Genomic DNA, 21464 nt, shown 5'->3' on the forward strand with positions numbered 1-21464 from the left:
CTGGGTAAAGGCAGGGGAGAGGCAAAGGGTGGCAGGCCATACAAGCATCCATATTGACTTCTCTTTTATCTCTTTTTATCTTTTATCTCTGGAAGATGGTTGGGAAATTGCCCTCTCCAAAGGGGTTTCAATTGTCCCTTCTCCAGGAAGACTCCCTGGATTGTGATGAGTGATTTTCCTCAGCAGGAACCATTCCTGGTTGGATGTGCCCCCCCCCCCTTTTTTTATACCTGGAAGTCAACTTGAGAGTAATCAAGAAGGAAGTATCTGCTGAGGGACAGGATAAGGCTGTAAAATGTTGGTATCATAAATAACTGAAGATGCATGGCTTTCTCTGCTCAGAGAAGGCTAGTCAAGAGTGTGTCTTATTCTATACTCAAATCACCCTTCTTTTGGATATCTGCTGGAGGAGCTCTGGGATTGGAGCAGGGGAGATGCTGAGGGTAAAATAGGGGATGGGGACTCAGCTCTGACAGGCTCCTTCTCCCCAGCAGGCCCTGGCAGTGACTGAGAGCCTTTCTGCAATCTCAGATTGCATCAGGCGCAGTGGCTCACGCCTGCAATCCTAGTTACTCAGGAGGCTGAGATCTGAGGATCTTGGTTCAAAGCCAGTCCAGGCACTAAATCTGTGATACTCTTATCTCCATTTAACCACTAGAAAACCGGAAGTGGTGCTGTGGCTCCAGGTGTAGGGTGGTAGCCTTGAGCTGAAGAGCTCCGGGACAGCACCTAGGCCCAGAGTTGCTATAGAGGAAGGAGGGAGATAAGGGGAGGAAATTTAGTTATCTTGCATGCAAAAGGATGGTCCATGGAGGGCTTGTCCCTGAGCCACTCTCCTCCTGTTTGGCTTTTTGAAACAGCCAAGCTCAGATCCTCCAGCTATACTGAGAAGGGAGAAGGTCAGATCCTTGTCCCAGAGTGAGGCTCCAGGATTCCTACTTCCTCCTAGGGTTTCTAGATCTGAAGGGTCTTGGTTTGGAGAAAGGTGCGTGCAATCATATTCAATCCTGCCAGAAGCCTGAGAAAAGGACAGAAGAGGGCAGAGGGGGTCCCAGTCCTTCAGTGTAGATACTGAGGGGCTCAGGTCTACTGCAATGACAGACTCTCTATGTGATGAGATTTGAGGCCCTTAGTAGGTATTTAGTTGGGAGCTTGAAAAAGAGCTGTGATATGGATGCCTAAGGAGCAGAACTGAAGTAGACAGGAAGAGGGTTAGGCTGAAGGAAGGACTTCCACTCTTGGTAGAGGACATGAATGACACAGAAGTAGTCAGGAGCGCCCTCTTGTGGTAAAATGATTTTAGGCCAACAGAAGATCTGGGTCTGCCTTCCTCATGCTCTAACACAGCCCTAAGCTATGAAAGGCCCTTCTTTCTTATTCCTGACCCTCCAATCTCAGGACAGGGATATAAGGTGATTGGCTGCTTCTAGCTTCTAGGGATTGGTGTAAGACAGTTTTTATGTGCCCCTTTGGCCCTAGGGGAGCTTTTCCTATTTAGAGGCTGTCAGACTTTAGGGTCAGAGTGACAACTGTTGGGGATGAGGGAAAATGTTTGGGCAGCCCAACATGTGCTGGAACAGACACAGTCTCTCAGGTAAGAATGGGCTCCCCATCCCTGAGAAGGGTGAGCCCAGGACATGGCATCCTGCAAGTAGTCTACAGACCATGAAGGCCTTTGTCAGAACTAAATAAGATTCAGAGTCTTTGATCATACTGTTTATCATCCTCTGCTCCCAGCTTCACAGTAACTCTGTGATACTGGCCCAGTAGATCAGAAATCATTTAAGGCCTCATTTGGCCACTTTTACCCAGGTCCCAGGCTGGTAAGGCTGTATGGGTTGACAGTGAGGCTCTCTCTGTCCCCCAAACAATAGACCTGCCCTTTCATCCTGTCTCTTATGGAGTCAGCCTAAAGGCAGGAAGATCTTTTTGGCTCAGATCTTTTTTGCAGCAGGAGCTGAGAAAGATTTCCCAATAGGCGCCATCCTCATCTTCTAATGTAAATAACCACGAGGACTGGCAGCAGTCAGGCCTGAGTGTCTTGTTCTTCCCTATTCAGTGGTGTCTGGACTTCCGGCTCATGCTCTCCAGGCACCTGCAAGGGAAGGGACAGGGGTAGATCCAAAGAGCTTAAGTTCACGGTTCAGAGATGTTTGCCAGGGGAGAAGGAGCAAGAAAAAAGGGAAAGAGGCAGATTAGATCAGAGGAAGAGAGGCAAGGCAGAATCAAAGGGCATGAGGACCTCACAGATACAAGTGCTGTGTCTCACCTCCCAGTAAATCTGGTCCTCATAGCACTGAGAATCTGGTGGGGAGTCCAGACATGGCAGCCTCAACAGGAGCCCTGGCAGTGAGAGGGCACATATGAGACTTTTCTACCTTCTACCCCAGGGGGAAGTTGCTACCTAGTGCTACAAGGCACAGAGAGACCAGAATATATAAGGTCAATAGGCAAACAAGAGCTGTGTTTGTTGAGCATCTACTCTCTAGGCCCTGTGCCTAGGGCTTGACAAATTACTTTCCAGAGGAATCACAGCAAACCTATAAAGTGCCCTGTGTTACCACTGAAGAAACCAAGGCTCAAAGATGCAATTTGCACAGTCGGTAATAGGCCAAGTCGTGATCTTGTCATGAACCATAGCTCATAAGCTTTCTGTAGCTTCCCCTTAGAAGGGCCCAGAAAATATTTACTGTTACAGAAGTTATTGAATGAAGAAATTGAACCTTAGAGAATGAGACTCGTCAGTGAGAGGATGGTAGGGATACTGAGTCAGGGATTTTTTTTAAAGAAGGACAGCCTGACCCAGCACCAGTGGTCAGTCTGCCTCTGTGGAAGGTTTTGTACTAGGACCTGAATCAGGCATTGAGCCCTCACAAATGGTGGGACCTGAGATCGTGCCTCATGGGGTTGGGCTGCCCTCTACTGGGCAGACGGAGCAGCACATGTGAACGGAACCCAAGAAAAGGGGACCACTCTGAGCACCCACTTGTATCTCCGCATCCAAAGGAGGACGGTTCCACCAAAGGAGGTCCCTCCCACCTAGGGCCCCTCAACCTGATTCGATTCATCACAAGTTAGGGCCTCAATAAATATCTGTGATGAATGACTCAATGTTGAGTAGAGGATTGATTCCAAGGCCCTTCCTCCAGAAAACTCCTCCTCTGTCCTCTCCCCACCTAGAACCTTCTACCAACCTCCCACCCTCAGCCAAGGCCACTCACCTCCAAGACTTCCTCCCACAGAGGCAAACACCAATGTGACAAACAGCCCGAAAAGTTGGTACACGGCTTGAGATTTGGCACTGCGCTGGCCATTAGCTATGAGTGGAAACACATTCTCCAGGCTGCAGGAAGACCGAGTCACGGAACACCAAGGGTGGGCATGGAGGAAGACACAGATGGAGGGTGGATCTAGGACTGGTTATGTACCAGCACTCATACAAGAGGATAGGAAGAGCCAAAAGGACTTCCAGGGAGCCTGGAACCTGTCAGGCTGTTATCCCTGGGCCTTTGCCTGAAACCAGGCCATAGACTAGAATGCCATCCTGTTCATATGTCAGCATACCCATACACTTTTCAAGAGCCAAGTTGAGGGTCACTTTTGCCCACCCTTTCCTCTAAGTCCTGGAGTGGGGGAGAAGGGGAAAAAAACAGATCCCAAGGGTCATTGGCTCTCTTAGCTCTTACTGGTCCTTCAGTAACACACTTGAAACCATTTGTTCAATGACCTACTGCCGTTTGGCCAGGAGAGCAGTCACTAGGTTGGTCCCATTCTCTCTAGTTTCCTTATAGGATGGGAAAAGTCCAGGATCCACAGTATGGTGTATGAATGAATGAATGAGCTGAGGTTTTTTTCATTATTGGCCCACAAAGAGGAGCAGAAGGGAGGTCATTCCAAGGGAATAATAACTATATGTGGGCAAGGAGAAACTCACCCATCTCCATAAGCTTCATGGGTAGCCAGTCCAGCCACAAGGACTCCCAGAAATGCTCCCAAGATTCCTGGCATCCCGTGGAGGTTGTGGATGCCACAAGTGTCTTGAACTTTGAATTTTGACTCTAGGATGGGCTGGAGGACAGAGTGGGCCATCAGGCTCAGGTGTTCCCTCTCACTCCCACCCTGTCTGATGGGGAGGTCAAAGTGACTGCATAGTCTACCCAGGGCTCTGAGAGGTAGCTATACCGTGAAGAACTTGTACCCCAGCGTGGAGATAGCCCCAGCCAAGAAGCCAGCAGTCAGAGCCCCGAAAGGTGTCAGCATCATTTCCCCAGATGTTCCCACCACAACCCCTCCAGCCAGTGCCGCATTTTGGATGTGGACCTAGAGGAAAACGAAAGGGCAAAACTTTAGAGGCCTTTCAATCATCACATCCACCCCACCCATTCGGTGGCACCTACTGCTTCCAGAAGAAGTCCATCTACCAGCTGCCCTCTAGCTCTCCTGCTTTTATATTGTCTCTTTCCATTCTCACCACCACCACCAGGACAAATAGAACTCCTTGTGCTTGCTTCGTTGGAGATGCCTTGGCACCAGCTCACACCCATCTTCCCCTATCAGGCTGTCCTCTGCTTCCTCAAGACCCCCTCTCCATACCATGTCAAGTCGCCCATCGCCGCTGACAAGGGCCGACAGGGCAAAGGTGCCGAGCGTGCTGGCGGTCAGGGAGTAGTATGTATTCAGGGCTGTCCGATGCTGCACATCCCCCAGGGATGTGGGTGCAGAGTTGAAGCTAGGCCAGAAGATCCACAGGAAGATGGTCCCTGAATGGTAGGCCATGAGGGAAAGCAAGTGGCTCACCCATAAGTTTCAGATGTATAACTTCAGACGAGGCTCTCGGAAGCCGCAGTGTCTTCATCCATATGTGAATATGTGAAATTGATTATAGTATGATTTCATAAAGCGAGGATTTAAGGATATAAGGCTGTGTGTGTGTGTGTGTGTGTGTGTGTGTGTGTGTGTGTGTGTGTGTGTGTTTTACATGGGGCTTGAACTCAGGACCTAGGTGCTGTTTCTTAGCTTTTTAAATTTTTTTTTATTTTTGTCTGTCATTGGGCTTGAACTCTGGGCCCTGCCCTGAGCTTTTCAGCTCAAATCTAGCACTCTACCATTTGAGCCACAGCACCACTTCCAGTTTTCTAATGGTTAATTGGAGATAAGCGTCTCATGGATTTTCATGTCCGGGCTGGCTTTGAACTGTGATCCTCAGATCTCAGATCTAAGCCTCCTGAGTAGCTGGGATTACAGGTGTGAGCCACTGGCACCGGGCTCTTAGCTTTTTTTTTTCTTTTGGTCAGTTGTAGGGCTTGAGCTCTGGGCCTGGGCACTGTGCCTGAGCTCTTCAGCTCAAGGCTACTACCCTACCACGTTGAGCCACAGTGCCACTTCATTTCCTCTTAGCTTTTTTTTTTTTTTTCTGCCAGTCCTGGGGCTTGAACTCAGGGCCTAGCCACTGTCCTTGGACACTTTTGCTCAAGTACTCTGCCACTTGAGCCACAGCACCTCTTCCAGCTTTTTCTGAGTGTGTGGTACAGAGAAATTGAACCCAGGGCTTCCTGAATGCTAAGCAAGCACTCTACCACTAGGCTACACTCCCAGCTTTTTTTTTTTTTTAATCAAGGTTGGTGTTTTACCATTTAAGCCACAACTCTACTTCCAGAGTTTGGGTGACAATTTAGAAATAAAAGTCTCCCTGGGTACAGTGGCTCACACCTATAATCCTAGCTATTCAGGAGGCTGAGATCTGAGGATCATGGTTCAAAGCCAGCACGGGCACTAAAAAGTCTGTGAGACTACAATTAATCACCAGAAAACCGGAAATGGCAATGTGGCTCAAGGGGTAGGGCAGTAGCCTCGAGCTGAAGAGCTCAGACACAATGCCCAGGCTCAGAGCTCAAGTGGCTCAGGGTTAGTGCTCTACCACTAACCACGACTCCACTTCTGGTTCGGGGGTGATTAATTGGAGATAACAGCCTCACAGACTTTCCTGTCTGGGCTGGCTTCAAACCAGGATCCTCAGGTCTCAGCCTCCTGAGCAGCTAGGATTATGGGCAGCCGCCACCACCAGCTGGCTCTGGAATGTAAGCAGGAGGGAAATGGATTTGGAAACGTCTCTGGGTGTGGATGTGTGGATGTGTGTGCCCCAGGGCTGACCAAAGAACATATTACGGAACTTTTGAGAATCATGGGCTCAGGCCTCAAAGCTCTCCAAACAGAATGCAGGTGGGAAGGGAATTCCCAGCCAGTCCTGTGGCCCTCCACAGGAACCTCGACTGTAGGCAGTCCCCACTGACCAGACCCAAGGCACCTGAGACCAGTCGCCCCATGCATGGCACCCCACCTCAGCCAGCCTTACCAATCATGGCAAATAGGTCCGAATGGTATACAGAGCCCTGGCGGTGCTTGCTCTTCTCCAGTCGAGACCTGTAGAGGACCCGTGAGAGGACCAGCCCGAAGTAGGCACCAAACGTGTGGATGGTCATGGAGCCTCCAGCGTCTCTCACCTGCAGAGATAGAGCTGAGATGGAGTGGCAGCTCTTACCCTCACCCAAACACATGCACTCAGCTTCAAAACCCAGGCTTGACCCCCACACCCTCACCCTACACCCTTTCCAGACTTACCCTCAGGAGGCTGAGGAGCACAAACTCATTGATGCCAAACAACACTACCTCCAGTAGAGCCATGAGCAGCAGCTGGACAGGTCCAGTCTTGCCCAGAATAGCCCCGAAGGAGATGAGCACCGCCCCGGCACAGAAGTCAGCGTTGATCATGCTGTAGTGGCACAGAACGGGAGGAGAGGGACACAAAAAGAACTCCTAGGTCTCTGCCAGGCATGACAAAGGGACAGCACAACACAGGCAGGGGAGGGTAAGGAAGCAAGGGGGAGCCCTCCCTGGGGAGTCACAAGGAATCACTCCCTATAGAGGAAGAACTCAGTGATGCGGCTGACAAAACTCACACCAAGTGGATGACCCACAATGTGAGCCAAGAGTTCCACTATGCCTTGCCCTTTTCTATTATGCTACCTATCGTTGGAGCTCTTGGGAAATAGGGGCCCTAAAGAAGTGAGGCGGTGGAGTAGAATGTGTGGGTTAAGATTGGGAGAAACCAGAACAGGCAAGGAGAGCACTAAAAAGATCAACTGATAGTCAAAAAATAGGGGTCAAGCCAGGCGTGGTGGCTCACGCCTGTAATCCTAGCTACTTCGAAAACTGGGATCTGAGGATCAGGATATCAGTTCAAAGCCAGCCCAGGCACTAAAATCTGTGATACGCTTATCTCCAATTAACCACTAGAAAACAGAAAGTGGGCTGTGTCTCAAGAGGTAGGGTGGTAACCTTGAGCTGAAGAGCTCAGGGACAGGGCCCAGGCCCAGAGTTCAAGCCCCATGGCCGTCTAAAAAATAAAGCTCAGAGTGGGTGGGGATCGTAGCCTAGTGGCAGAGTGCTTGCCCAGCATGCACGAAGTTCTGGGTTCAATTCCTCAGTACTACATACTCAGAAAAAGCCAGAAGTAGTCTACTGGTAGAGCGCTAGCCTTGAGCAAAATGTGTCCAAGGACAGTGCCCAGGCCCTGAATTCAAACCCCATGACTGGCCAAAAAAAAAAAAAGTAAGCTCAGAGATAGCACCCAGGCCCTGAATTCAAGCCCCAAGACTGGCATAAATAAACAGGCAAATAAATAACCAGGGGTCAGGAAGCACACCTGTAGTACAGTGAAGGGAGCCAGACCTGCTGCTGCTCACCTCTCCACACCCACATAGATGTGACCCTGGTGGAAGGAGTGCAAGAACCCTTGCACCAGTGTGGACCACTGCAGGGCAAGGGCGGCCAGGAGGAAGGTGAATCCCACGCTGCTGAAGCCGTAACGCTGCAGGAAGACCATGAGGAAGCCAAAGCCCACAAAGATCATGGCATGCACATCCTGGAAACCTGCAGCAGGCAAAGGGCAGGTGGGAACATTGGGGTTGTTCTGGCCACAGCTCATAAAGCTGTGCCTGTGCTCCGGCTGCACCAGCCAGGGCTGCCTTGAAGTGGAGCCACACCCATAAAAACTCCCCATGCATGGCAAGGCCTGCCAGGCCTGAGCCACCTCAGGGGAGCTGACTAGCTTGGAGCAGGGGCCCAGACTACTACTGTCCTCTGATCAGAGCAAGGGACTAGAACCTTCTTCTCTAATAATTTGTCATTGCCTATCTGTACTCAGTCATCCCATCCTCGAGTCTCTTACAACTAAGAAGTCAAAGTCCAACCTGTTCTCTTTCTTCCCATGGGCCATGAGGGTAGCCTAGTGGTAGAGTCCTTGCCTACCATGCATGAAGACCCAGGTTCAATTCCTTGGTACCACATACATAGAAAAAGCTGGAAGTGGTGCTGTGGCTCAAGTGGTAGAGTGCTAACCTTGAGAAAAGTCCAAGGACAGCACTCAGGCCCTGATTTCAAGTCCCAGGACTGGCAAAAAAAAAAAAAAAAAAAAAGTAATAAGGGCTGAGGGGTGGAAATTAAGTATCAGGAAGGACTTCCAGCAGAAGGAAAAAAGTGGAAAGAAACCTAAGAAGAAGATTTTTTTTTTTTTTTTGCCAGTCCTGGAGCTTAAACTCAGGGCCTGGGCTCTGTCCTTGGACAATTTTTGCCAAACTCCCAGCCCCATCAATTCCTTTTTTTAATCTTGGTTGGGGGGGGTTAATCTTTTTGGGGGGGGGTTGGGGGGGGTGTCTGGGATTGAACCTAGGGCTTTGACATGCTTTGCAAGCAGCACTCTACCTTTTTTTTTTTTTTTTGCCTGTCCTGGGGCTTGAACTCAGTCTGGGCACTGTTCTTGGGCTTTCTTCAGGTTAGCACTCTTTGGCCTTTTCTGTATATGTGATACCAAGGAATTGAATCTGGGACTTCATACCAGCTAGGCAAGCACTCCATCACTAGGCCATGCCCCTGGCCCAAGCACTCTAACTCTTGAGTCACATCCTGTCTTCTGCCTTTCTATTTGTACTATTTTTTCTTTTTTCTTTTGAGATAGGGTCTCGCTGGAATCATAGGCATGTTCCCTTCACCTGGCTTAAATTCCTTGAAATTTTAAGTGTCAATGGGATTTCTAGGCAGGAAAATTTGGGGCCTTTTCTGTTTCTTGTCACATAAAAGCTAAGATAATAAAATAATAAATTATAACATATATGTATATTTATTTATTTATGTACTGCCAGTCCTGGGGCTTGAACTCAGGGCCTTATACTCTGCCTTAACTTTTCTACTCAAGGCTGGAGTCTAACACTTGAGCAACAGCTGCACTTCCAGCTTTTTGCTGGTTAATTGGAAATAGAAGTCTCACAAACTTTTTTTTTTCTTTTTTTTTTTTTGACTTTTTTTTTTCTTGCCAGTCCTGGGGCTTGAACTGAGGGCCTGGGCACTGTCCTTGGGCTTTCTCAAGGCCAGTGCTCTACCACTTGAGCCACAGCACCACTTCTAGCTTTTTCTATGTATGTAGTACCAAGGAATCAAACCCAGGGCTTCATGCATGCTAAGCAAGTACTCTAACACTGGCTAGAGTTACTAGTATGAGCCACTAGTATTCAGCTCTTGGTTTAATCTAAAAAGGCATCAGGAAATTATTGAACCATTCAGCCAGTAACTCTGAGAGAAGCAAGATTCTATGCTTTTTGGGTGTCACACAGAGGGACAGATAGGAAGTGAGTTTTCAAGCACAAGATTGTGTGCTGGAATTAGAAGCTAGTAGCACCAGCAGCTAAGAAGTAAGGGCCTAGAAGCCACTGTCTTTGCTAAGTAACCCCTGCAGGGCTTCTCCAGACCTGCCTAAGCCCCAATCACTAAATCCAACAGAAAGGGAGAGACAACACCAACTCAGACAGCTGCCTAAGTTTGCTCAGGCCCTCTGGTTGTGCCCAAGGAGAATAAGATACTAAGGGGGGCTGGGTCATGATGCTCCAAGTCTATTACATGCACGAACTGCTCTGGAACTTGTTTGAAGTGGTGAGTGTTTCTATTTCCTTACCCAGGTTTGTTTGGAGTCAAAACTCAATATAAGACCATTCAACTGGAGTCTAAGCATCAAGTGCTCTCCTTCCCTGGGAAACATTCCACAACAAGTCTCCTTGGCTCTGATGGGTGAAGGGCTAGTACAGTTGGAGGTGGGATGATGCTGGCATAATCTCTTCACCCTTCAAGAGGATAAGCCTCACACTTGTAATGCTAGCTACTCAAGAAGCTGAGATCTGGGCCCGAGAGTTTGGCCTAGCGGTTAAAGTGCTTGCCTAGCATGCACAAGGACCCGGGTTCGATTCCTCGGTATCCCACATACACAACCAAGCCGGAAGTGCCAGAGACGAGACTGCAACAAGCGACAGAGAGCGAAAGCAAGCAAGCGGAGCCCAACCAAGTGGTGGTCGGAGCGAGCAGGGCCGGAGCGAGCAGGGCCGGAGCGAGCAGGGCCCCCAGCGAGGCCGGAGCGAGCGAGCGCGAGCGGGGCCAGAGCGAGAAGGGGCCGGAGCGAGTGGGGCCAGAAAGAGAAGGGGGCCAAAAAAAAAAAAAAAAAAAAGAAGCTGAGATGTGAGGATCACAGTTCAAAGTCAGCCCAGGCAGGAAAGTCCATGAGACTCTTATCTCCAGTTAACCACCAGAAAACCAGAAGTGGAGCTGTGGCTCAAGTGATAGAGCATTAACCTTGAGCTAAAGAGCTCAAAGAGCACCCAGGACCAGAGTTCAAGTCCCACAACCAACAAACCAACCAACAAAAAAGGAGAGAAAAGAACAGTTGAAACTAAGTAACAGGAAAGAAATGTATATATCACCTGTTCAGGAAGAAATAATTTTATCATTAATGTTGAAAAAGCTAAACTTTTTCCCTCCTCCCCAGTCCCAGGTTTGAGCTCAGGGCCTGGCCACTGTCCTTAGGATCTCTTAAGGCTAGAGCTCTACCACTTGAGCCACAGCACCACTTCTGGCTTTTTTTTTTTTTTTTTAAACCAGTCCTGGGCTTGAGCTCAGGGCCTGAGCACTGTCCTTGGACTTTCTCAAGGCTAGAGCTCTACCACTTGAGCCTCAGCACCACTACTGCCTTTTTTTTTCTAGGTATGTGGTACCGAGGAATTGAACCCTGGTCTTTGTGCATGCTAGGCTGTTGGGGGCCAGGTAATGCCATGTCTAATAACTTTCTGCTGAGACAAGGCAAGTCACAAGAGGCAGGGCGCAAGACTTAATTACCATTGGTTACATATGTGTTATTGTTTATCACTCTCTGCTGGAACCTAGAGTAAGGCTATATTAGCTGGAGGGACTTCCTCAGGGGGATTTTTGGGGGGAGAGAGATTTTCCTGCCTTGATGAAGCTGCGTGGTGTCTCTGTTCATGCTCCAGGGAAGGAAGGGAGGACAGTGGATCTCTCCTCTCGCAGCTTGGACTGGTCCGGGTGTGTTTTTCCCCATCCCTTCAACTAGTCAAGAGGGACTGGGGACGAAGGACCCCGACACTAGGCAAGCATTCTACTACTAGCTAGGCCAAACTCCCAGCCCACTTCGGGCTTTTCTTGTGTATGTGGTACCCAGGAATCAAACCTGGGTCTTCATGCATGCTAGGGAAGCACTCTACCACTGGGCCAAATTCCTGGCTCCAAAGAGTTAAACTTTTTTCCTATGTAAAACTTGAGGTCTTTGTACTTTTTGTTAATCATAAGCTTTGAAAATCAGAATGATGATGTAGAAGTGTGAATGTAAAAATGATTATGTATGTAATTACTCAATCTCAATAAAGAAAAAAGAGGAGGAGCCTGCATCCCTCACAGTCCCTCCAATCTTTGGTTGGAGAAGATAAAAAAGCCCTTTACAAAGCCAGGTGTCAGAGGCTAATACCTGATACCCTAGCTACCCATACGCTGAGATCTGAGTATGGAGGTTTGAAGCCTGCCAGAGCAGAATAGTTTGTAAGAGTCTTATCTCCAATTAACTATCAAAAAGCCAGAAGTGTGCCTGACACTAGCAGCTCACACCTAAAATCTTTGCTACTCAGGAAACAGATCTGAGGATTGCAGTTCAAAGTCAGCCCGGGCAGGAAAGTCTGGGAGACTTTCATCTCCAGCTAACCACCAGAAAACTGGAAATGACACTGTGGCTCAAGTGGTAGAGCACTAGCCTCAAATAGGAAAAAAGAAAGAAAAGAAAAAGAAAAAGCTGGGCCAGGAGTTTGGCCGAGTGGTAGAGTGCTTGCCTAGCATGCATGAAGTTCCAGGTTCAATTCCTCGGTACCACATACACAGAAAAGGCCAGAAGTGGTACTGGGCTCAAGTGGCAGAGCTTTAGCCTTGAGGAAAGCCCTAGGACAAAGAAAAAAAAAGCTCAGGGCCAACATCCAGGCCCTGAGTTCAAGCCCCATGACCAATAACGGCAAAAAAGCAAAAAACAGAAGCAGAGCTCTCTTGTTGAGGGGAAATGCTAAGGGAGAAGGTCTAGTATTAGCAAAAACAAAAGAAGCAACCAACTTCTAGTTTGTCCCTTTTTCTAACTCAGAGTATGTGAGTTTGGTCAGGCCACATAACCTGTCTGAATCCTCCCCAAATTTGAAAGAGGTGGATCAGATTCCTGAAGATTTTTCCTGCGCATAACACAGCCCTTCAGAGTGGCCATGCCCTTGACACTGGCCAGTCCCTGACTTCACCAACAGCTGCAGAACTCCCTTTCATCTCCAGAATCAAAGGATGGTGGCTGCACCTCCCTCTGGCCCTGACCCTTTCCCCTGGACACAAGGGGAGGTGAGGACCGGGCTCATCAAAGCTCTGAGCTCTAGAGGCCTTTACACCTCTCTCCTGCTCAACCTTTCCTCACCACAAGGTCAAAGTCCACGGGAATAGGAACCTAAAACAAAGAGCAGGAATTCCACTCTGTCCCTCTTAACTGTACTGGTGCAGTAAAAAGCTGTGTGTCTGAGCCCCAGCACTGCTGAAGAGCAAGAGGTTGGACTTTAGGAGGGGCTAGGTAACAGGCAGGGTTTTGAGACCCGGAGTGAAAACAACACAAAAGCAAGTGGGGGGGGGGGGTTAAGGAAGATAGCCAAGTCAGATTAATGGATTAATAATCCAGCATCAGGAGTATTCCCTCCCAGTTCCCTAGCTTTCTGGACAAACAAGTGGCCCAAGAGTCAGCAGCCCAGCTTTGAGGTTCTGACTTTGATTCTAGCTTACAACCAGCTCGTTTTTCCTCAGAGCTGGGGATGAAATGTGGGGAGGACAGAACTGGACTTTTCTGCCTCTGATGGCAGAGTGTCTAGTGCCTAAGACACGAAACCAGCCCGTCCAGTATATCCTCAGCATTGTTAGCTTTAGCTGGAATGGGGTGAGGTGAGGCCAGTGCCACTAGCTCTTCCTATAGAAAGTAATCTAATAATAGCTTAGGAAGTTTTATTGGAGACTCTCACATCTTAGGTCTTGCTTGAATGAATATACTTCAAACTGAGGCACCTTTTCCTCTACTACTCAGATGGGAAAAAGTGAAATTTAGAGATCTAGCTATTTGTGATGAAGAGTACTGTGTCTGTAGTTTTCAGGTTTGACTGCCTAGAGCATGAATACTTTTTGCCTAGAGCAAAGTAGCCTCCCCAAAAGAATCTTGAGGAAGCTCTATTTCCACAGAAAAAGTAATCTCCTCTTCCTGAATCTGTGTGTGTGTGTGTGTGTGTGTGTGTGTGTGTGTGTGTGTGTTTTCTGGGGCTTGAATTCAAATCCTGAACTCTGTCCCTTAGCATTTTCATCAAAACTGGTACTCTACCACTCAAGCCACACCTTCATTCTCTTTCTGAATCTTGTCAACAGGCAAGCAACCAGTTTTCAGTGAGTTAGAATGCCTAACTACTACTTCCTGCTTTGCTGCTCACATGGTGGGGAACCAGGAGAGAGTGACACCCCTTCTGAATCTCAGCTTCCCTCCTCTAAGAAATGGACACTCCCATGCCAGTATCTCAGGTCTGGGAGCTCTGAAGTGAGCTGGTGGAAGGTTGCCTCATTTTTTCTCTGATATTTGAAGAGCAAGCTTTGAGATCCTGGAAAAGAAATGACCCGGCCCAAGGTAGTCTTGGATGCCTTACAGGTGTGAGAGTTTCATACTGAACACTTTCCATTTCTTCTTGAAACAGCACCCCTTCCCCACCTCTCCTTACCCAGCAATCAGAGTGGATCTCTGGAACAACCTAAGCAAAACTCAGTATGGCCAAATGGGAGCAAGGATCAGAGGCTAACATGGGGCTTTAGATCCGAATTCAAATCCTACTGCCATACTCAAATCCCACTTGACCCTAAGACAGCCACTTAATTCTCTGTCACTCCCACCTTTGTGTTTCTCACATTTTAAATGAGGGTCATCACTCTCCCTTCAGCAGCATAATACCTGGATGGTGGCAGACAAAGAATAGTGCTACTTTAAGTCCAAGGATTCTCATTTCAAGGAGAGGTGCCCACTTAGGGGCAAATCTGAGCACCCGAAAGCCCCCTTTCCAAGCACCTGGGGCTTGGAGGCTTTGCATCCCAAGTGTCCTCACCCACACTCACTTGGATAGCGAAAGTAAAACTCATTGTCCGAGTTACTGTGGTTGCCCAGGTGCCAAGCGGCAGCGTCGGTTTCGTGGTTGTAGCGGACGAAGGTGGCAAAAAGGATGGCAGTGATACCCTGGAAGAGGAGGCAGAGCAAGGGCAGTTGCAGTCGCCGGCCCGCGGCGCGGCGGGGAGACTCGGCCATGGGACGGGGGCTGTGTAGGTGCGGGCTCTGGCTGGGGCTCCTGGCGCAGGGCACCGACCTGACACTCCCATGTTAGGCATGCCCGGCTGGTTTCGCCCGGACAAGGTCCCGCCCACGCTAGGCCCCGCCCTCCACGCGAGCCACGCCCCCGCGAGGCCACGCCCCCGGCGCTCGGAACGCGCGGAGAGGGCGGTGGACTCTGCGGCCCACTGCACGAGGTGAGCGGGACTGAATGCGGTTGTCTCCTAGTTGACTCCAGCTCTCTCAGCGCTGCTCTGGGAAGTGACCCTGGAAAGGCGCCTTTTGTTCTACTAGGGCCCAGCTGCAGGACCAGGTGGTGGATGGAGAGAGAGGGCCCGCACCCCTCATATATGGTATTTGTTTAGGGAGTGTCTCCTAAGAAACTAGTGTCCGTTAAAAGTCCTAGCTGGCACTCCAGAGTCAGTAAAAGAGATGCAGGATCGGTTTGCTCAGTCTTTTCTCTACTTAAAAAGCAGAGATAGAGTCTGGCACCTGTGGCTCACAGCCTGTGATTCTAGGCTGAAGCTGAGATCTGGGCAATTATGGTTTGAAGCCACCTAGGGCAGGAAAGTCCCTGAGGTTTTAATTTTTTTTTTTAATTTTGTTTTTCGTCCGTCTTGGGAATTACCCAAAGCCTAAGTGCTGTCCCTGAGCATTTTCACTCAAGGCTAGTACTCTACCACTTTAAGCCACAGCTTGATTTCTTGTCTTCTGATGGTTATTGGAGATAAGATTCTTATAGCCTTTCCTGCCCAGGCTGACTTTGAACCTTAATCCTCAGATGTCAGCTTCCTGAGTAGCTAGGATTACAGGTGTGAACCACCAGCATCCAGCTAGGAAAGTCCCTGAAACTCTTATCTCCATTAATCATCCTAAACAGGCTGGAAATGGAGCTGTAGTTCAAATGGTAGAGTACCAACCTTAAGCACAAAACCTCAGGGACAGCCTCCAGGCTCAGAATTCTAGCCCCAGGACTGGCACAAGTGTACACACACACATGCACCCACACACACACACAGTGGAGATAAGCATGACCTTCAGACATTGATGATTAACTAGATCCAGGGTGTCTGAGCCTCAGTAGTAGAGTCTCCATACCTCCCATCCCTAATCTATATCCCACTGCAGTATAGCAGGCTGCACCCCACTACACTAGGGTTCCCTGAATCACTAATGTAGATATAATTATGCCTGGGTCACTTGCTACATGTAGAGAGAGGGAGGCGGGAGGGAAGCTGGATGGAAGGAATCAGTCCTTTCAAGATACGCATCCACTGGGGCTCTGACAGGCCCCAGTGGGGTGCTAGACCTGTATGGAACATTTACTCTGAGCCAGACTATGTAGGTGAACTGATGACTCCCCCCTCCCCCCACCTACTGTCGGACAGACAGCTGAGAAGGGAATTTAACCATCACTGAGGTGGAAGGTTTGTGATCCTAAGATAAACAGATGCTATGGGGGCTCAGAAGGAGGGGTTCAGAACCCAAAAGGTGGAGGCAGATAGGGAATGGAGATTGAGAATCTTCCTGGAGAGATAATGTTTGAAGGCACTCTGGAATCACCTAGGACTGGGCAAAGGAGAAAAGACAAGGGAACATTTCAGGCAGTGGAAGCAGCACAGAGAGCAGTCTGGCAGTGTAAGAGGCTGGTATGTTCAGAAACTGAGGCTGGGGTGGAAGAGTCTGGAAAGGCCTTGAAGGCCCTGCTGAGACATGACTTCTACCCAGTGGGTATGTACTCGAAAGAGCTGGGAGACCCTGGTACTATTGATTCTGACACCTGACAGTCCATAAGAGGCAGGAACAGCAGCACATCAAGTTCCTGATCCTCTTTTTTTTTCCCCTTTGCCCTTTCTCAGTTACTCTCCTTCCTACTCCCCTCAGGGACTTGAACCTCCAGCCTCTCCTGGACTATGGAGGACAGTCAGATTTGAGGTATCCAGTTGTCTTCACTTAAGTGCCCAGGAGCACTTAAGGAACAAAGTTCAGCCTCTGGTAGCTGGTCCTCAAAGCCCCTATCCAGAGATTCTCACCACTTTGTTAGCAGGAAGTTGATTTCTGGCCCCTCCCAGGAAAGGAAGATATCTGGTCAGTAGTCAGTCCTTGGATAATAATTCAGCATCCTCTCAGACTCAATCCTCTTCCCCAGAGATACTTGTTGGACCTTGTTTTTGAGTTGCTCTGGGATATCCCAGCAGATTCTTGAAAGGCCCTGGGAGAGAAAAAGCCTTCAAAGCCTGCAGAACAAGAGTCAGGGCCTTCCCTAAATCTGGGAGCTGCCTCAGATTCTAGCCACCCCAATCTGTTTTACCTGTTGTCTCCTTGAATTCCTCTGGATCTCTGGTTTTCCTTCTCTCAGTACATTCATTTAATAAACATTTTCCTTTAGTGCCAACCCTGGACCAGGTTCTGGGGCTTCCACCCTGAGCCCTAGTCAAGATATATAACAGGGTAGCATCCTTTAGGCTGCAGCCTGGCAGGTGTTAACACTTTAGTTGCTGGGTTATGGCAGTTGTATAGAGAACCCTTGGGAGAACAGACAAGCTAGATTAGCCTCTGGATGTACAAATCAACATGATTTGAAAACAGATATTTACCAGCTTTAGTGGGTGATCTTTATATTTTCATAGTCTGGGAGTACCAGAAGGTATCAGTCCTAATAAAGAATATGGTACTGTTTTGAAGGTCCTCTGTTCTACCTCTCCCTACACCTTTAAAAGCTGGGCAGGGGTGCCAGGCTGCCACCTGGGAGGACTCCCCCATACCTTGCACCCACCAAGTATGGTTGAGAGGCTCAGTCCCTGGCTTTCTTCCAACTGATATCAAGCTATCAGGCCTCTCTCCTGCCTCTTTCTTCCCTATGAAATGAAAAGAGGTTCACTTCTCCCTTCTCATTCAACGCTAGGCCTAACAGGGCCAGGCCCTTGACTGCATTATCCGCTTTCCTCCAGCCTGATTTGAAGTCTGCCCAGTCCTTGACTTTCTGTCTCCAGTTTCCAGTTGTGACCAGCCACGTACCTAAATGTTGGCTATGGCGAACCAGTGTCTATCTGCTGCCTGCCTTGCCCAGCCTGGCCAGATTGTCCTAGGAGACCAAGAACCTAAGGTTATTGAATAACTGGAGGTTGTTCAGGACTGCTGTCAACCAGAGTCACCTCCTTCCTCAGGCCTGCTTTCTTGGCTCAAGAATTCCCCAAAGGCATTTGACTCCTTTAGTTTTACTGAGCCAACTCTGGCCTTTATGAGAAGAAAAAAACCAAACAACTGCAACCAGCAAAGCACCAGAATCTCTAACAGATACACTTCTCCCTTCCTTATCACTTTTTTTTCTGTGTGTATGCTTATCCTGGGGCTTGAACTAAGGGCTTGGACACAACCTGAGCCTTTTTTACTGAAGGCTAGCAACTCTACTACTTGATTACACACCCATTTCAATTTTCTATGGTGGTTAATTGGAAATAAGAGCCTCACAGACTTAACTGCCTAGGCTAGCTTTAAACCACAATCCCCAGATCTCAGCCTCTGGCATAGATAGGATTATAGGCATCAGCTACTAACATCAAGATTTTTTTTTTGTGGGTCAGGGGGCTTGAACTTGGCCTGAGCCTGGGCATTGTCCCTGAGCTCTTCAGCTCAAGGCTACCACCCTACCCTTAGAGCCAAGCCCCACTTCCCATTTTCTAGAGGTTAATTGGAGATAAAAGTCTCAAGTCCTGGGACTGGGAGTTTGGCCTAGTGGTAGAGTGCTTGCCTAGCATGCATGAAGACCTGGGTTCAATATCTGGAGTACCACATTCACAGAAAAAAGCCAGAAGTGGTGCTGAGGCTCAAGTGGTAGAGCTCTAGCCTTGCGAAAATCCAAGGACAGTGCTCAGGCCCTGAGCTCAAGCCCAAGACTGGCAAAAAAAAAAAAAAAGTCTCAAGTCCTTTGGGCTGGCTTTGAACCTTGATCCTCAGCTCTCAGCCTCCTGAATAACTAGGATTACAGGCGTGAGCCACTGCATCCAACTTCAAGCTGTATTTCTTTACTATATGACATTGGGAAAGTTACTTCGCCCTCTTTAAATCTCAGTTTTCTGTGGGAGTAATACTATTTCCTATGGGGACTCCAAATAAATTAGGATTACTGGCATTTTTTGCAAGCATTCAACAGCTATGCTAATTATTATTGTTCTGGTAGGATAAGCAGGGTAGTCAAACAAGGTCACTGAGTTCAACATACACCAAGATACACAGTATCTCCAAGGAAAGGAACAGAGGAAGGGACAGACACAGCCCCAATGTATTTTTCCCGTGGACAGCAGGAACCTAACGTAGGTGCATTTGGGAAATATCATCCAACAAAGCCCTAGTGACCCAACCAATCTTAAACTGGAGATTTGGAGAAAGGCAAAACCTTTCTTCATTTGACAGACATATATTGAACACCTGTGTGTGCCAGCCCTTGTACTAAGTACTGGGGATCAAATGCAGTATCCTCGGACCAGAGCTCCACTTGGAGATATATAAATGAGTAGGCAAAGCAGACGGGGGGTGTGGATCAAAGACATAGAATGCCTGCCTAGGAAATCTAAGGCTCTGAGTTCAAGCCCTAACACCTCCAAAATAAAAAAAGTAAGGATCAACCCACAGAAAAAAATCATTCTTCAGAAGACTATACTGGTAGAGATAGGCTCATGGCCAAATGGGGATGATCAGGAAAGACTTCCCAGAAGTGATGCTTATGTTGTGACCCAGTCTAATTTCACAACGAAAGGGAGGAGTTGTCCAAACACTCCAGCATGAAAATAGAAAAGAAGATACACTAGAGAACTCCTCAAAGTGGAAGTAAACATGCCCTGAAGACAACAACCTCTGCAGCACTGTGAAAAATACTATGACACTTCAATAGGTGGCACATGATGGACTGCAGTGGCTCATGCCTGTAATCCTAGCTACTGAGAAAGCAGAGATCTAGGGATCATGGTTCAAAGCCAGCCTAGGCAGGAAAGTGCATAAAGTTCTTATCTCCAACAAACCATGCAGAAAAAGGCCAGAAGTGGTGCTATGACTCAGTGGTAGGATGCTAGCCTTGAGCAAAAGAAAGTCAGGGACAGTATCCAGGCCCCAAGTTCAGGCCCCAGGACTAACCAAATAACAATAACAACATGGCACATAAGAATTAAATATAAGCCAGGCACAGTGGTTCATGCCTGAAATCCTAGCTACTCAGGAGGCTAAGATCTGAGGATCAAGGTTCAAAGCCAGCCCTGGCACAAAAGGAACTAAGACTCTTCAATTAACCTCTAGAAAATGGGAAGTGGGGGCCAGGAGTTTGGCCTAGAGGTAGAGTGCTTGCCTAGCATGCACGAAGACCTGAGTTCAATTCCTGGGCACCACATACATAGAAAAAAAAAGCCAGAAGTGGTGCTGTGGCTCAAGTGGTAGAGCCTTGAGAAAGTCCAAGGACAGTGCCCAGGCCCTGAGCTCAAGCCCAGGACTGGCAAAAAAAAAAAAAAGAAAGAAAATGGGAAGGGCTTGGCTCAAGGGTAAGGTCATAGCCTTGAGCTGAAGAGCTCAGGGACAATGCCCAGGCCCAGGGGTAGGATGGCAGCCTTGTGCTGAAGAGCACAGGACAGCACCCAGGCCGAGTTCAAGCCCCATGACCCCCCCCCAAAAAAAATTAAATGCAGTCTTTTTTTTCCATAGGGTCACCCTATTAGTCTTCATTTAAAAATTTGTGTTGGCCAAGTGCCAGTGTCTCATCCCTGTAATCCTAGCTACTCAGGAAGCTGAGATCTGAGGATTGTGGTTCAAAGCACACCTGAGTAGAAAAGTCCCTGAGACTCTTTTTTTTTTTTTTTTTTTTTTGCCAGTCCTGGGCTTGAGCTCAGGGCCTGAGCACTGTCCTTGGACTTTCTCAAGGCTAGAGCTCTACCACTTGAGCCTCAGCACCACTTCCGACTTTTTTCTATGTATGTGGTACCGAGGAATCGAACCCGGGTCTTCATGCATGCTAGGCAAGCACTTTAACCACTAGGCCAAACTCCCGGCCCCCCTGAGACTCTTATCTCCAATTAACCACCAGAAAATCAGACGTGGCTCTGTGACTCAAATAGTAAAGCAATAGCCTTAAGCTGAAGAGCTCAGGGACAATGCCCAGGGCCAGAGTTCAAGCTCTACAATTGACCAAAAAAAAAAAAAAAATTGTGGCCGACACCAGTGACTCATGCCTGTAATCCTAGCTACTTCAGGAGGCTGAGATCTGAAGGTTGTAGTTCAAAGCCAGCCCAAGCAGGAAAGGTCCAGGAGACTCTTAGCCCCACTTAACCACCAGAAAAACAGAAGTAGCTCTGTGGCTCAAGTGGTAGAGCAATAGCCTTGAGCTGAAGAGCTCAGGGACAACACCCAAGCCCCACAACCAACAACAACAAATAAATTTGCCCAAGCCAGGAGTGTGGCCTAGTGATAGAGTACTTGCCTAACATGCACGAAGCCCTGAGTTCAATTCCTCCATACCAGATGCTTCTGGCTAGAAGAGGGGCTGTGGTTCAAGTGGTAGAGCACTAGCCTTGAGAGAAACCCAAGGGCAGTGCCCAGACCTTGAGTTCAAGCCCCAGGACTGGAAAAAAAAAATTGCCTAAATCAGATGACTTATGTTGTTAAGCTTTCTTTATTTGTAAGAGGAAAGTGACAGTAGCTTGGAGAAAAAGGTTGTCAGAAGGCAATTATCACAAAC

At 48.5% G+C, this 21464-nt stretch overlaps 1 protein-coding gene across 1 annotated transcript; it reads right to left on the minus strand.

The window, feature by feature from the left end:
• Window positions 1-1485: 1485 nt before the first annotated feature.
• Window positions 1486-14810, minus strand: Rhbg (Rh family B glycoprotein). Its single transcript, XM_090340740.1, has 10 exons — window positions 14539-14810; window positions 7743-7929; window positions 6619-6769; window positions 6353-6500; window positions 4594-4760; window positions 4183-4320; window positions 3935-4068; window positions 3222-3343; window positions 2270-2343; window positions 1486-2095 (listed from the first exon to the last, which is right to left on the minus strand). The coding sequence occupies exons 1-10, from the start codon at window positions 14723-14725 to the stop codon at window positions 2027-2029; spliced, it is 1377 nt and encodes a 458-aa protein (XP_090196866.1). The 5' UTR covers window positions 14726-14810; the 3' UTR covers window positions 1486-2026.
• Window positions 14811-21464: the final 6654 nt, after the last annotated feature.

This window comes from Megascapheus bottae, chromosome 10 (assembly GCF_031878675.1).
Source record: "Megascapheus bottae isolate mThoBot1 chromosome 10, mThoBot2.hap1, whole genome shotgun sequence".
Lineage (NCBI taxonomy): Eukaryota > Metazoa > Chordata > Mammalia > Rodentia > Geomyidae > Megascapheus > Megascapheus bottae.

What these genes read in the sequence shown, in the direction of transcription:
- Rhbg (XM_090340740.1), bottom strand. Translation starts at nt 14,725, where the DNA reads ATGGCCGAGTCTCCCCGCCGCGCCGCGGGCCGGCGACTGCAACTGCCC. An exon ending in ATCTATGTGGGTGTGGAGAG is followed by an intron (nt 6,770 to 7,742) that starts GTGAGCAGCAGC and finishes GTGCCACTACAG; the next exon opens with CATGATCAACGCTGACTTCT. An exon ending in AGGACCAGATTTACTGGGAG is followed by an intron (nt 2,096 to 2,269) that starts GTGAGACACAGC and finishes CTTCCCTTGCAG; the next exon opens with GTGCCTGGAGAGCATGAGCC.